We start from the raw sequence: 16606 nt of genomic DNA on the forward strand, positions 1-16606 counted from the left end.
CTGTCAATATAGCTAAATACTTCTCAGAAGCAGCAGCTAGATTATCGATTCACTGTGTCTACGGTGGGAGTCAACCTAACTATATTTCACAGGGCTTAAAATCTGGACAACATAGCTAGGTCAACCTAAGTTTTGAGGTAGACCAGGGCTTATACACAACCAGGGTCAGGGAGGAGAAAGGCAGATGCTGGCCACTGAATATGCACAGAGATCCCTGCTATTGGCAGTGAGTACTGTTAAGTGACCTAGATTTACAGTGGGGTGGGAGGAGGTATTGTTTCATGATCTCTGTGTGTATATAAAGTCTGCTGCAGTTTCCACGGTATGCATCCGATGAAGTGAGCTGTAGCTCAGGAAAGCTCATGCTCAAATAAATTGGTTAGTCTCTAAGGTGCCACACGTACTCCTTTTCTTTTTGCGAATACAGACTAACACGGCTGTCACTCTGAAACCTGTTCCTGTAATTATTTTATGACCAGTCTTCTCATGCTGGGGGAGGGGTGTGTCAAGAACATGTTAGCAAGTCGCAGCCATCTTGCCTATCCCATACTGCTAAATAGGAAAAGGGGTCACAACATAGAAATGCTTGAGAACACTGCTTAACAGGAAGGCTTAACTCACTCTGTCTGATGTATGCATTAAATGCAAACAGGGGTTAATCCTCGCAAACAGCGTGAGTTAGGCCTTCTTGCTAAGAGGAGAAATAAAAGTTAAAGGGCGAAGGAGACATCCACTTGGGTTAAAGGGATTTCCATCCCCTACCCTACAGTACTACTAGTTTTCAAATATTGTATCTATTTCCAACAAAAAAAAAGCTCATCACCTTCTTATGAGAACTATAGGGACTGGAGAACACAACATGATCCGCGGGGCATTTTTCCATCCACGGTTGAGGGCATAACAAAGCAGCAGCGCTACAAGCGCGCCGCAGCCTGCCCCAGACCCCCGCTGCCCTGGTCACAAGCGACAACATGCTGTCCCGAGGGGCAGGGATCACACGCAGCCCGCGCGGAGGCAGCGGCCACGCGGGGCTCAGCCGCGGGCTCCGCAGAACCGCCTCCGCTCCGTCCGGCTCAGGGGAGCTGCGGGATCCATCCAGGGGAAGCTTCAGCGGGACCTGCCCCGCCCAGGGCAGCGGCGGGAGCCTGCGGCAGGAGAGACGGGAGCAGAGTCACACTCGGGCCAAGGGGCGCGAGCCCGCTCCCCGGCCAGCCGCACCGGCTTGTCAGCGCGTCCCTGTCCCGGGGGCCCGGCTCAGCCGCTCCCTGCTAGCCCCGCACGGCTGGCGCAGCGCCCGCGGAGCCGGGGCCGGGGCCGGGGCCGGGGGCGGAGCCGGGGCCGGGGCCGGTCGCCGCGGGGGGCTCTCACCGCCAAGCCGCACGAGCCAGTCGCTGCCCGGGGCCAAAGCCCCAGTCCCAGGCCGGCCCCTGCGCACGCGCCGGTGAGAGGCTGACCCGGAAGCACAAGGGCGAGCCGGGGTCCAGGAGGGGCAGCGGCCTCTGTAGCAACTGCGCACGCGCGGAGTCGGCTTGAAGGGCGGTGGGGGAAGCAGCTGCCCTTTCTCCTGGTCCTGCCCCTCAGGGCACGTCTACCCCGCGGCCTTCCGTCCGCCTCCGTGAGGGCAACGTACAGCGCATGCCTGCAGTAGCCGCCTCCTGGGGGTGGGCGGGCTGCGAGCCTGGCTTCTCCCGCCTGCAGCAGCTCCTCCCGCGCCCCTCAGAGCCGGGCTGCCCCTGGGGTTCCTGGCTCCCCACTGGTTTGCCCCCGCCCCTCCGTTCCCTGCTGGGATCCTGACGCCGCCCGCGCTCTCAGGAGTGGCCCAACTCCGAGGGGGGAGCCTGGGCAGCAGCCGGGCGGGGAGCAGCCCACTTCCAAGGGGGAAGCCCTGTCAGCAGCCAGGCTGAGAGCAGGGTGGACTTTGTCAATTTTAGGTCTCTATGGAATTGGACAGGAAAGTCAAGAAAGAATAACAGCCGGTGTAAGTAACACAGTGTCTACATGGATGGTGAATCACCCTGATTACACTGACATAAGCCCTACACCTCTCACGGAGGTGGCGTTAGGTCAGTGTAAGTAGGGTATTTACATTGGCAGGACCAAGGCCGTAGTGTGTTCACGGATATAGGTCAAATTAAGCCGACTTATGTCAACCTAAGCTGTAGCTCACGAAAGGTTATGCGCAAATAAATTTGTTAGTCTCTAAGGTGCCACAAGTACTCCTTTTGTAACCGCAGTGTAGACCACAGCGAGTGATAACTGCTCAGCCTGAGCAGCCCTTCCTCATGGAGCTGGGCCCATCACGGTCCCATTTTCTAGTCCCTGCTGCCCCTCCCATCTGGGTGATGCAGCAGGTCCCTCAAAGGGAGACAAAGCTTCCTACTAGATTGGGTCTGGTCCCCACATGCAATTTAGGCAGCTAAACACCTATCTTTCCCAATTGTGAACCCGTCTGGGTCTTAGGAGGGAGATGATAGGTATCCGGATACCGATCATGAGGCAGCAGTGTGCATGCTAAGATGGTCAGCTACAGTGAGGCTACCATGTGCCTCTCCAGAGGTAAAATCATAGGCCCCTACAGGGTTAGGTGGCAGCTCAGTGGGAGTTTTGTGGACCATAGTGGTGCCTAAAAATGGGAGTTAAGCACCTCAGTCCATTTGTGGATCCCACCCAATTCCCTAATTAGAGATCATTATTCCTTTGTTAATAAATTTGTTATTTTTAAATGCAAAACATGTTTTGATAAACATACTTACTTAAGGGGGGTTTGTTTAACTAATGAAAAACAATTTAAAAATGCTGGTTTTGTGCATTTTTAATTGAATCCCAGTTTCCATCCACATGTGGCTTGACACAAATCACAAGTACAAAATCAGTCATCGATTAAGTAAATGCATCCTTCACCATTACTAAAATAATAATAATGTAAAAATGAAGAATCTGAATAAATGTATGTTAATCTAAATAGCTGATTAAATACATTTGTATAGAAGAAGCAACATTTAGTTTAAAGGCTGTCTTTAGTTGCCATGTTACTGGAAACCTTGACTTCAGTTAAATCATATTTGAAATTATAAATTCATCAGCAACATTTTTAGTGCAGCAGTGAGAATGAAATTCTTCTCTGCAAGAGAGGTCTTATTTTGGCCTTAATCCACAAATGGTACATATATGAATAAGGATCCATTAAGTGGATCCCTTTTCAGGATTTGGGCCTATTTTTATAAAGCACTTCAGATGAAAGGTAATTAAGAAATATAAGGTTTATTAATAATATATAAGAATACGTACAAGGAAGTCTCTGCTATAGAAAACTTTCCTACCTATGAATGGAGAAATAAGGTAACTTGGCCCAACTGTTAATTTCTTAATCTGCCATCATAGTCTTCCAAAACAAGGTACACATAATGGACTGTCTTGTACAAATCCATTTGAAGTATTACATTTAATTAATTTTTAAAAATTTCTTTATCTGTTAACCACAACAAAAATATAGGCAGTGTAGAGAAAATGTGAGTCAACATTCTAAATAGTTTTTGTTTTCAATTTCAAAAAATATAAATACATAGTATAACAAATCTAGGAAAGCACTTTCTCTATTCCCATGTATTAAAGTAATATATTTTTCTTTATTACCAGGATTCTCTTGACAGCTTCAGAAGCTCTCCACAGATATGTTCTTGTGATCATTTCTGATTACATTTCCTTCAGTTTTTTTGAGAACTTTACACTGGTTTTATACTATACTATGCTACGTATAGTTTGAAATTACTTGGTAATAGACTTGCACTGAAATTCCTTCTGTGAGACAGGAATCCTGGTGGTGTGTGGTGTTCTCACTATTTGCCAAATCATTTGTGTTATCAGACAGTTACATTTTGTTCATTACTCTCTCACTATTGCCTTGTTTTCCCCACATCTGTTTGTTGCATCCACCTGTTGTCTTTCATCTTATACTTGTAAGCTCTTCAAGACGGGACTGCCTTGTTTGTATTTGTTTTTAAAGTGCCCTGCACAATAGAACCTTGATTCCTAATTAAAAGCCCTAAATGCTACAACAGTACAAATAATAGTTTGTTACCTTGAAAGCATTTAATATTTTTATCTCATGTGTCATCTGTCTACACCTAACCCAAAGCATAGATATTTAACCTTGTCCATTCTGCTTTAATAATCAAAAAAATTTTTACAAGAAGAGTATTTAAAGAAAACTCACTCCTATCTGTTTTTCCTCATGTTAATTATTGCAAATTGATCTTATCAAATCTTTCACATATTTCAGACCAGCTTGTGGTGGTCTCGCTCTCTCTGTGTCTCATATCATTTTATGAGAACTTGATGTCTTGTTTAATCTTGAATCTTATAGGAACCCTTGAAACCCTCCCCTCCCCCAGTTTAACCCTTATCATTTATTTTTTAGTGTCCATGCTTTTTTCTTCTATGGAAATATTGTGTAAATGTTTCCTAGACAGGGGTGAACATCTATGAGTCTAATTTCACTAATTACTCAGTTTAGATATATTTGATTTTCTATTCTCACTTGTCCCATCTAATCAGGATTTCAGCTGTAATTGAATAAAATGTTTAGGTAATACCAGCATGCCACTCAGCTAAGACAATTGCAAAGATTTGTATCAGATTCTTTGTCTAAAGACATGCCAAATAAAGCAAGTCCAGGAGATGATATGGGGAAGATAAAGGTGTTCTGGAAATGGAGAATGGGTATGACAAGGGCCATGAATCCAGAAAAGCATGATCCGTAGGGTACAGATGAGGAGTAGATCAGTCGTTTTTCTGCTGCACGTGGATAACTTAGAATGATGCATTGAAAATGTTGATTTAACTGAGTGTAATGATGCAGAACATATATACACACTTTCACTGCAAGAGCCATCCAATAATAGCTGGTACCCTACACCAGATTTAACATGAGAAGAACCACACACCTTCCATTCAACTGAACTCACTGAGCATACAGCAGTATCTGTTCCCAAAGTATTGTCTTGACACATCGTAAGAGTGTTCAAGCAGAAGAAGATACAAAATCACCAGACACAGTGTTTGTGTGTGTTAAAGGGATGTGTTCATGCGTTTACGTAGGCCAATGGGCTGAAGCACCACAGCACTGTACACAACACAGCATGTATATGAGATCTGAGAGGAGCCTAGAAAAAAAAGTTCCCACAGGTGCAGCTAAATATTGCATTCAGCAGATTAACACACAATCATTACACGTGCAAGTAAACACTACAAGATGTACATCAAGGATCATCACAGGAGGTCTGTGAGGAGATGATACAGTATACAGCACAATACAGAGCAATACACAATCCATGAGTAAGGTCACAAAAATATGTCCCATTCAAAAAGAAAACATGCTAAAGTGTTAGAGAGCAAGATGCTTCCCTACATATAAATTTAGAAGTGGTACATGGCTGGAATTTAGGGTCTTTATAATCCTGTTACATTTGATGTGCATACCACTGCAATTTGCATATTCTGTACTGCACTAGTCATTATTGGGGATATGAAAGTACTGTAAATAAAAGTTGTCTATGTAAATTATTTTAGTTATTTTGCATAACATTAAATCAGCTACATGTTTTGAAAAATTCAGGTACTTACTGATATTCAGGATTTAAAATGTAAAACCCACAATATTTAGGGTAAATTAGCTAGCTCCATACCATGTACTGCAAATATATATTGATTTAATTTCCTGGGTAATTCACAAGGTAAGGGATTCATGTAGCTACTGTGACAAAGCTCTGTCCTTGTCTCCATGGGTCCCATGTTTCCTGGCGGATTTCACTAGCCTCAGAGGCTCACTGTGACCCTTCACGTAACCCTTCTGTCTAGGGACAAAGGTCACAGTCTACTGAGCCATTTTCATCATAAGCCAGCAAGGGAGGTGAGGAGAAACTATCCTCCCTTGCACAGTCTCTGTTGTCTCCCAGTCTCAGTGATTAATTGGGGGGGAGGGGCAAAGGGGGGAGCCCAGGCCCACCCTCTACTCCAGGCTCCAGCCCAGGGACCCTAATAGTATCAGCTATGGTAGCTGACCTTTTAAAAACATGACATGTACAATTCCCTGGGCTACTTCCCCACAGAAGCCCCCACTTCCTCAAGCTCCACTTCACCCTTACCTCAGGACCTCCTTCCTTGTGCCTGATATGGTGTATACTGCTCAGTCTCTCCAACAGCACAACTTCCTCCCACAACTCCTGACATCCACACCCACCTGACTAACTGGGAGGCTTTTAACTAGTTTCAGTCAGCCCGTGATTGGCTTCAGGTGTCCCAATCAACCTAGCAATCTCCCTGCCTTCTAGAAAGTTCTTAATTGACCTAGAGCAGCTGCCATTTAACTTATCCTGGAACCAGGTATTTGTGTAGCCTGGAGCTAATATATCGATCTCCCACTACTTTTCTATAGCCATCTCACCTTGCCCTATCACATATCCTCCCCCTCCACTGTTCAACACCATGGAGTTGGGCAACTTGGGATGCCAGGCAGTATGCTCGTGACAAACCATCAGTGTTGCCATGGTGGCATCCAGCCCTGTGCCGTATGCGGAACTGGAATAGTTGGAGGGATAAGAACCACCTGGTGACCCTTGCATTCTTTTCTTTATTCTGCTGCATCCCCTGGAGGGGTGCATGGTCCGTCACAAGAATAAATCGTTGGTCTAAGAGGTAATAACGCAGTGTCTCCATAGCCCATTTGACAGCAAGGCCTTCTCTCTCGACTACTGCATATTTCTGTTCTCTTGGGAGAAGCTTTCTGCTTAGGTAGAGGATTGAGTGTTCCTCTTCTCCCACCATTTGCAACAGAACCGCCCTCAACCCCACCTCGGAAGCATCTGTTTGTAAAATAAATTCCTTGTTAAAGTCCGGGGCTATGAGTACGGGGTCAATACAGAGGGCCGTCCGAAGGTCTGTGAATGCCCCCTCTGCTGCCTTGATCCACTTTACCATGTCTGGACCTCGGGCCTTCACCAGGTCCGTTAGGGGGACTTGCCCTATTGGCAAAGTGGGGAGTAAAACGTCAGTAGTAGCCTACCACGCCTAGGAACACGTGTACCTGCTTCTTTCGGGTAGGCCGGGGCCAGTTTTGAATTGCCTCTAGCTTATTCATTTGGGGCTTCACTATGCCCCTTCCCACAATATATCCCAGGTACCTAGCCTCGGCTAGCCCTATGGTGCATTTAGTGGGATTAGCAGTGAGGCCAGCCTGCCTTAAGGTGTACAGTACTGCCTCAAACTTTCTCCAAGTGGGTTTCCCAGTCTGGCGTATGGACGACGACATCTAGGTATGCTGCTGCATAACTAGTATGGGGGCGCAGCAGCTTATCCATGAGGTGCTGTGAGTGCTGGAATGTGGCCAGGGCCCCATGTAGCCCCAAAGGGCGGACGGTGTACTGGAATAGCCTGTCTGGGGTGGAGAACACGATCTTTTCTTTAGCTTCTTTAGTCAGAGGAATCTGCCGGTACCCTTTTGTCAGACCCAGTGTAGTCAAGAATTGGGCACGACCCAGTTGGTCAACCAGTTCATCGATGCGTGGTATGGGGTATGCATCAAACTGAGATATTTCATTCAGTCAGCGAAAGTCATTACAGAATCTTGTAGTACCGTCAGGTTTAGTCACTAGAACAATTGGACTGGACCACTGACTGTAAGATTCTTCAATAACCCCTAATTCTAACATTTTCTTTACTTTGGCCTTGATTTCTTCTTTTTTGGCTGCTGGGATTCGATAGGGTCTCAATGTTACCTTAGCTACGGGGATCGTATGGATATGGTGATAGGTCTCAGTCGTCCTCCCTGGTTTTGTAGCGAGCACATCTCAGTTGTGATGCCTCGATCTTCTGGATCGGCGTCAAGTCAGATGATATCCTCACTTGCTCATGTAAGTTATCCTCCTGGGGAAGGGTCTCCTGTATGACTAAGCATGCCTCTCAATCGTGCCAAGGTTTTAGAAGATTGAGGTGGTAAATTTGCTCTGGTTTTTGGCGGCCTGGCTGCTGCACCTTATAGTTCACCTCTCCCACGGCTTTGATTACTTCATAGGGTCCCTGCCACTGGGCCAACAGTTTACTTTCTGCTGTGGGCACCAGTACCATCACCCGATCCCCTGGTTAGAACCATCGAAGCTTCACTTGGTGGTTATAATGGGTTCGTTGGGTCTCCTGTACTTTTTCCAAGTGTTCCCGTACAATGGGCATAACTCGGGTTATCCGATCTCTCATCTGCAGTACATGCTCAACTATGTTCCTTTCAGGATTTGGCTCTTCTTCCCAGGCTTCTCATATATCCAATATGCCGTGGGGGTGGTGCCCATCTAGTAGTTTGAATGGAGAGAAACCCTTGGAGGCTTGCGGAACCTCCCAGATGGCAAACAAGAGGTAAGGCAAGAGGGTATCCCAATCTTTCCCATCCCGGCTCGCCACTTTCCTGATCATGGCCTTGAGGGTCCTATTGAACCTTTCCACAAGGCCATCTGTTTGCGGGTGGTATACAGAGGTCCGTAGGGCTTGTACATGGAGCAACGAACAGAGATCTTTCATCAACTTGGACACGAAAGGTGTCCCTTGATCAGTCAATATCTCCCTGGGTAGCCCAACATGGGCAAAGATCTGTACTAGCTCTTTAGCTATTGTCTTGGAAGCTGTGTTGCATAGGGGAACAGCTTCCGGGTACCGGGTTGCATAGTCCAGTATAACAAGCACATGTTGGTGGCCCCGAGCGGTCTTCTCTAGGGGCCCTACCAGATCCATGGCTATCCATTCAAAAGGAACCTCTATTATTGGAAGAGGTATCAAAGGAGCCCACAAGTGTGGGCAAGGGCTATGTAACTGACACTCTGGACAAGAGGTGCAGTATCGCCGGACATCTTCATGTACTCCTGAAGAACCTCACCACAGAAGAGCCTCCGCAGGATCTGTGTCTGGGTTTACTCTACCCCTAGGTGTCCTCCAAACAGGCGACTGTGGGCGAGACTCAATATGGTTTTTTGATGTTTTCGTGGCACCAGAAGTTGTTGTATCTCTTGCTCCTGCATTTGCACCACACGGTACAGGTAATCTTTCTTCACTATAAAATAAGGTCCGGGACCCCGGACCTTTCCATCCATGGGTATCCCATCGATCTCGGCCACCTCTTTCCTGGCGTTATCATATTTGGGGTCCTCCACCTGGTCCTGCCCGAAAGGCTCTCTCCCGGAACTAATCTGCCCAAGCTCCCAGGGGCCAGCTTCTGCTTCTTCCAACGGTTCGCCGCTGTCATGGCTGGGGGCAGCCTCTGGCTCACCTTCTGTGGTGGAAGTTTCTCTGTTGGCTGCTCGTGTCCATCTGTCTACAAGGGAGGTCTTCTGGCCCTGGGTCAGGATCCAAGTTCCCAAGGTCTTCATGGCCTTCCTCTTTTTTTTGTCTTCCGGGTCTTTCGGGGGGCTGAGAACAGATCCTGAGAAATCTCAGCAAACATTGGGGGTTGACATTCCCCCGGTGACAAGTCGCTGTCCTCAGGGTCCCCACCTCCCTCCAGCCTCTCCAGGGGGAGTAAATTATCAAACCCTGGATAGTCCCTCCCAATGACTACAGGATATGGGAGTTTAGGAACTACACCCAAGGTCACCTCAATGGGGTTCCCCTGAGCCTCTATCTCCACTGGGATGGTGGGGTAATGGCTCACGGCCCCATGCACGCACATCACTGCTACGCGTTTGGCTTGTAGCAGCTGACTACTTTTTACCAGCTTACCTGATATAGCATGATAGTACTCCCAGAGTCCACAAGCGCTGTAATCTCTGCTCCATTTATCCTCACTGGCCTGGTGTAATTATGCAGGGCTAATGCGATCCCCGCGAGGTGGATAAGGGAGCATGGGACCTCCCAATCCCCCAAGTTACATTGCATAAACTCCTCGGTGCTGGGACACTGTGCTGCTATGTGTCCCCACTCCCCACATGCATAACATCTATAATTGCTTTTAATCACTCCCCTATCCCAGGGGTTAGCGGCTTTAGTCCTGGGGTTCCCCACACTCAGGCCAATCCCTTCCTTCTGAGGTCACCGCTGGTTTTTGCCCCCCCCTTCTTCCACCTTGGACTCCCCGGGGGTTTGGCTGCCCAACCTTCCAGGGTTGGGTGCTTGCTTCGAAAGGGGCCTTCCTTGGGTAGTCAGGTCAGTTCCCTGGCTGTCAGCCGTCTTTCTACCAGCATGATCGTCTCATCGTACGTGGGTGGATCGTTCTGGCCTACCCATTTGTGGAGATCTGGCAGCAGTCCCCGCATGTAATGGTCCATGACCAGGGTCTCCAGCTGGAGGAGATTGTGCCCTCTTGAGAGAGAGGTGGTGGACCAGCTGAAGATGCTCATCACCCAGGCCCAGGGGTCTAACAGGGGTCTAACAGGACGTGAACCCTGAGGGCCACTGGTTGTCTGCCAAAGATGATGTCAGAAGATGACGTAGAGGCATATCTCTGCTCATTTGAAAGGACTGCTCAGAGTGAGATGTGGCCCCAGGAGCAGTGGGCCAGCATTCTTGCCCCTTTTTTGTGTGGAGAGTCCCAGAAGGCCTACTTTGACTTGCCTGCCACTGACTATACCCATCTGAAGGCAGAGATCCTAGCACAATCAGATGGGTATAGTCAGTGGCAGGCAAGTCAAAGTAGGCCTTCTGGGACTCTCCACACAAAAAAGGGGCAAGAATGCTGGCCCACTGCTCCTGGGGCCACATCTCACTCTGAGCAGTCCTTTCAAATGAGCAGAGATATGCCTCTACGTCATCTTCTGACATCATCTTTGGCAGACAACCAGTGGCCCTCAGGGTTCACGTCCTGTTAGACCCCTGGGCCTGGGTGATGAGCATCTTCAGCTGGTCCACCACCTCTCTCTCAAGAGGGCACAATCTTGGGTCACCTGGCTCATCAATAATTGATTGGTTTCCTGCTGTAGCCACATAGACTCCTGTTGCACCATTGCCTGAACCCAGGGCCTCCTGCTGGGCTGCTGTGGCTTGTACCAGAGCTCTTACCACATCCTCCATTGTGGTACAAAGCAAACAAACAAACCAAAACAAAAAAAATCCAAAACCCCAGTGCACTTTTTCTTAAGCCTCTTTCTTCCACCAAGCTGTGAACAAAATCCCCCTCCTAACACCGGTTGTGACAAAGCTCTGTTCTTTGTCTCTGTGGGTCCTGCATTTCCTGGCAGATTTTGCTAGCCTCAGAGGCTCACTGTGACCCTCCACATAACCCTTCTCTCTCTAGAGACAAGGGTCACAGTCTACTGGGTCATTTTCATCATAAGCCAGCAAGGGAGGTGAAGAGAAGCTATCCTCCCTTGCACAGTCTCTGTTGTCTCCCAGGCTCAGTGATTAATTGCGTGGGGCAGGTCCACCCTCTACTCCAGGCTCCAGCCCGGAGACCCTAATAGTATCAACTATGGTAGCTGACCTTTTAGAAACATGACCTGTACAATTCCTTGGGCTACTTCCCCCACAGCAGCCCCCCACTTCCTCAAGCTCCACTTCACCCTTACCTCAGGACCTCCTTCCTTGTGCCTGATATGATGTGTACTGCTCAGTCTCTCCAACAGCACAACTTCCTCCCACAGCTCCTGACATCCACACCCACCTGACTAACTGGGAGGCTTTTAACTAGTTTCAGCCAGTCCCTGATTGCCTTCAGGTGTCCCAATCAACCTAGCTCAACTTCTAGAAAGTTCTTAATTGGTCCTAAGTGTCTTAATTGACCTGGAGCAGCTGACATTTAACTTATCCTGGTACCAGGGATTTGTGTAGCCTGGAGCTAATATATCTTTCTCCCATTACTTTTCTATAGCCATCTGGCCTTGCCCCGTCACACTACACACTGATGAAATGTTGAAAAGACTGTCAATAATTATTGGAATCAAAGGGTTAATAAGTTTTTATTACAGAGTTTAAAATCAATTAGCATTCAATTTTGTGCTCATCACTGCAATTTCATTCTCATGAGGTATTGGCAATGCAAAGCAATAGAAGCAAATATGGCTCCTAATTGAAATGCTGTCATACCCTGAATTACCTCAGGTTTGACAAGAAGTGTTATGTTTTGTTTTTCAACAAGTTGACCACATTGCAAAAGTGAGCATTTATAAAAGCCAGTAATCTTATTCATCAACAAAATGCTCATAAGTGCAACTAGTCAAAGAGTATATGAGATAAAATAGCACACGGTAATGTGATACATAACATAAAAAGTAAAAAGAAAAGGAGTACTTGTGGCACCTTAGAGACTAACAAATTTATTTGAGCATAAGCTTTCGTGAGCTACAGCTCACTTCATTGGATGATGTAGCTCACGAAAGCTTATGCTCAAATAAATTTGTTAGTCTCTAAGGTGCCACAAGTACTCCTTTTCTTTTTGCGAATACAGACTAACACGGCTGCTACTCTGAAACCTATAAAAAATAAACAAGTTTTTCCGCTGATAGAAATATACAAGCTTATTAAATGCAGTCAAAATTGCTTAGCATGATATAGATGCATACACAACAACAAACAGATCAGTAACTGATGGTATCTATTAAGCATAGTATAAAACATGCCACTTTCAATTCAATCAGATACAAGTATTTGGGAGCAATCTGTCGTAGTACTGTGAAACTATGGAGATGAAAAGGTAAAAATAGAAATAGTCTCCAGGATGCCAGTAAAAAGAAAAGTATTTTTCTTTTTAATCTGTCAAATGGGTTTCTGTGAGAGTAATGGATTCTGCCCTCTCCACAGGGCATCACACAAAAGAGAGTCACTTCTCTACAACTAACACTCACAAAATGAGTTGACATCAAATGTCAGCTGTTCAGAATAACAACTGGGCAGGCATAAGGATAACTTGAACTAATCTCACAGTGAAGTGATATAACAGGTAAAGGGAAAATACCCTTTTCAGCTGGGGATAGCTCCAAATCCATATTCATAGGCTTTAAACAGCATTGCCAAGGAGCTGAATTAAGGAGGGGAACATATACCTTTTGAGTCTTGAAAGAGAGAAAGAAAAGACTACTGAATTTCAGCCCTTAGAACACCCCGGCCATGCAGTGTGTGAGACAAGATACTAACATATATCCTCTAATTTTTAATATATGAGTAGGTGGAATGCCAAGAGACCACTTTGCAAATCTCTTTTACAGAGGCAGGCCCCTTTGGATCAAGACCCATGATCTGATGGGCTTTGACTAATAGGAAACAAAGGACGCTTTCAATAAAGTGTGCTTGAAGAAGAGCTCAGTAAATCCATTGGGAAATCAAGGCTTTGGAAGCTGCTTTCCAATTTTTTGCTGCTCCAAAACACACTAAATGCCAATCAGTAAGTCTAAATATTCCTGTTCTTTCCAGTTAAAATTTAAGGCTAACCACACTGAGTGCATGCAGGATTGCTTTCTTGTCACATTTTAGGTTCGGGATGAAGGGAGGGATGCCTCTTGATCAATGTAAAAGGTGCATTTCTCAGCAGGCCCAGAATAAGGCATAGATAATATAGGCCTGTACCTACGGCCTCAGTTTCTGGAGTCATGTGATTATGTCAAGAATCTTAGCTTTCATTTTTTAAAAAACAGGTAAGTTCTCTAGCCCTTGTGGTTGTGAAGAAATGCTTGAAAACATGAGTGTAGCCAGCCTGAAACAATCACTGTGGGAAATGTGAACTGCCCCGGGCATCCTAATAGAACGTCAACTACACCAAAAGTGGTTGGAGGTTGGGGGCAGATGCCAATGCCATCCCAACAGAGCACTGTGTAGCAGGAGAAGAAAAATGCAATGTGCCTGACCCACCTACCCCAGCAGAAATACCTTGGCTGTTGGGTAAGTTCTAGCAGGGGGCTCTCTTGTTGCTACTCTTCAGTCTCCAGAGTAGGGAAGAAAAGACCAATGTTTCTTCCTCAGCTACTCAAGTGTGTGTGTGTGGGGGGGGGGGGGGGGGGGGGGGGGGTTCTGCCATTTCCAGAGGAAGTAGGGGCCCGCACCTCTCCCCCTGCCTTGCCAGGAGGGGATCCCACTGCCAATCTAAGAGGGAGGATAGGATCACAGGGACAGAACCATGGGAAGAGGGGGCACAGGGCCGGCTCCAGGCACCAGCGTTCCAAGCAGGTGCTTGGGGCGTCAGTTAGAAAGGGGCGGCAGTTCCTGCGACCACAGCGGCAATTCGGCGGCAGCGTCTCTGTTCCGCCCGCCGTGGCAGCAATTCGGCGGCAGCTTCTTCGTTTTGCCATTCGCGGTGGCAGTTTTTTTCACTGCTTGGGGCGGCCAAAACTGTAGAGCCGGCCCTGAGGGGGCATGTCATTGTGTGCTAAGGCGCCAGAGTATCTTAATGGTGCCCTAATTGTTAGAACCCTGTTGTCAGTGTGAAAGGTAAATGAGTAGAAATTTGCAAGACAAGGCTATGATGTCTTTTATCTTGTTGATCAGCATGAATATGCCACCTTGAATTAAAGAAAGTCTCTGGGAATAGTGAACATATGTGAAAAGGAAGGAGTGGCACAACGTTTTGGGTACCAAAATGAGAGTGTCACTTAGCTACTTATAAAATGCAAGACTGTACCAAGTTCCCACATGGGAGACCATCAATAGATACTGTAATATCCCTAAATGCAGAAGCTTTACCCTTTAGGCATCAAAAATCCTTTTAGCTACACCAGAGAAAATTAAGAAAATCCAGTATTTGATAAGCAAAGGAGAAGTCAGAAAGGTCTCTCCTTATGTGGCATTTATCCTCTACAGTCCATTTGGTGGAATATCAGTGTATCAGAGTTATTTTCTAATTTACTTTCTAGCATTCATAATTCCAACACATCCTAGTCAGCCATACGGAAGGCTATTTCTTCCCCACACCCCAAATTAAGTTCTTAGGATGTAAAGTATAATTAGTGTGTGATAAATGAAGGAGGGTGGGAGGTAGCTCCCTTTTATGGACACCCAGCCAGCCAGTTAGCTATAAAACCCCTGTTAGAAGCTGTTCTCTACTTGCTTTACCTGTAAAGGGCTAACAAGCCCACAGGTAAAAGGAAAGGAGTGGGCACCTGACCAAAAGAGCCAATGGGAGGGCTAGAACTTTTTAAAATTGGGAAAAAACTTCCCTTTGTCTGTGTGGTTCTCCAGGAAAGAAGGGAACAGGGAGCAGTTATGCTTTGAGAAGCTGAAAGCCAGGTATGAGAAATCATCAGATCATACCTAAAGATTGCTTATCTGAAACCCCAAATATGTAAGTAATCAGGGAATGTCTAAGAAGATGCAATTAGGATTATTTCTTATTGGCTAGTGAACTCCTCTGTGCTAACCCCAGATGCTTATGTTTGCTTGTAACCTTTAAGCTGAACCTCAAGAGAGCTATTTTGGCTGCTTAGTTTTTGGAAGTGCTCTTTTTAAATCTAGCAAAAGCCTAAGTTCCAGATGTATTTTCTTTTTCTGTTTTTAAGAAAATTTACCTTTTTTAAGAACAGGATTGGATATTTTTGGTGTCCGAAGAGGTTTGTGTATATGTTTAATTAGCTGTGGGCAACAGCTAATTTCCTTTGTTTTCTTTCTCAGCTCTTCCCCGGAGGGGGCTGGTGGTGAAAGGGCTTGAGGGTACCCCACAGGAGGGAATTCCCAAGTGCACCTTCCTGGGTTCCAAAAAGGGGGGTGGGTTGCATTTGGGTGATGGCAGCATTTACCAAGCCAAGGTCAGAGAAAAGCTGTAACCTTGGGAGTTTAATACAAGCCTGGAGTGGCAAGTATTAATTTTTAAAATCCTTGCAGGCCCCCACCTTCTGCACTCGAAGTGCCAGAGTGGGGAATCAACCTTGACATAGTGGCTTTACATGAGCGAACCAGTTTGGTTTAGAACTGGTTAGAATTCCTTGGGTGTGCCTAATGAGCGTTGTCATATTCTTCTGGATTTGTGATTTCAAAATAGTTCAAACATATTTATAGGCTGCATCATTTTAACAAACTGCATATTGAAGAGAATATTTGCCCTGTAAACATTATTGATTAGAAGAGTTTTATTGCTTATGAATCTTCTTTTGCATAGTAATGTGACATTTTAAAGTGTGTTTTCATCCTTGTGTTATTGGATTAATCTTTCAAGAAGGTTCTAAATTTTACAGATGGCTTTTACAGATTTTTACAGTTAGTGGTTTAGTGTAAAACATTTTCAGGTCTTTATTAATTATTATTTTATTTTGATTTAATGGCTATCCTTGCCACTGCCCCCACCCCCCAGAAAAAAATCAAACCTCTAAAATTAACTTATAGTAGGTTCAGTCTGAATAGTTTGTGTAGATCTGTTTACTGTTACAAATAGAGATGGGGGAGACAAAAGAATGCAGTCTCTTCCATGGGCCTGTTAAAAATAATAAACTACAAAAACAATTTATTGCCTTTACTTTACTTCTGGATTTTAGAGTCATTGATATAAGTAATATATAGGGCAGTCCTGAGACTCTATTACTGCTGGAGAATGGTGAAAGGAAAACAAATAAAAAAGCCTAGCAGGATTATGAATAATCCTAGGGATAGGGAAGATATAGAATTAAGGTTTTTTTGGAGCTCCTTAACCAGACATTTGAGCATTTAAGGAGTTGAATGC

The 16606-nt window shown here is 45.9% G+C and overlaps 1 protein-coding gene across 3 annotated transcripts in view; it reads right to left on the bottom strand.

Moving 5' to 3' along the window:
* Positions 1–1763, bottom strand: part of GUF1 (GTP binding elongation factor GUF1) — a 52957-nt gene extending 51194 nt beyond the window's left edge. The window contains exons 1-2 of one of the 3 annotated variants that reach the window (XM_075127951.1): positions 1631–1763; positions 824–1145 (exon numbers count right to left, since the gene is read on the bottom strand). In XM_075127951.1, the coding sequence (XP_074984052.1) occupies positions 824–973 (150 nt within the window). In that variant the 5' untranslated portion in view covers positions 974–1145; positions 1631–1763. Of the gene's footprint in view, positions 1–823; positions 1306–1368; positions 1600–1630 lie in introns of those variants that run through there. The other 2 variants (XM_048848429.2, XM_048848428.2) reach the window with 2 other exon arrangements.
* Positions 1764–16606: the final 14843 nt, after the last annotated feature.

This window comes from Caretta caretta, chromosome 4 (genome assembly GCF_965140235.1).
Source record: "Caretta caretta isolate rCarCar2 chromosome 4, rCarCar1.hap1, whole genome shotgun sequence".
In the NCBI taxonomy this organism is placed as follows: Eukaryota; Metazoa; Chordata; order Testudines; family Cheloniidae; genus Caretta; species Caretta caretta.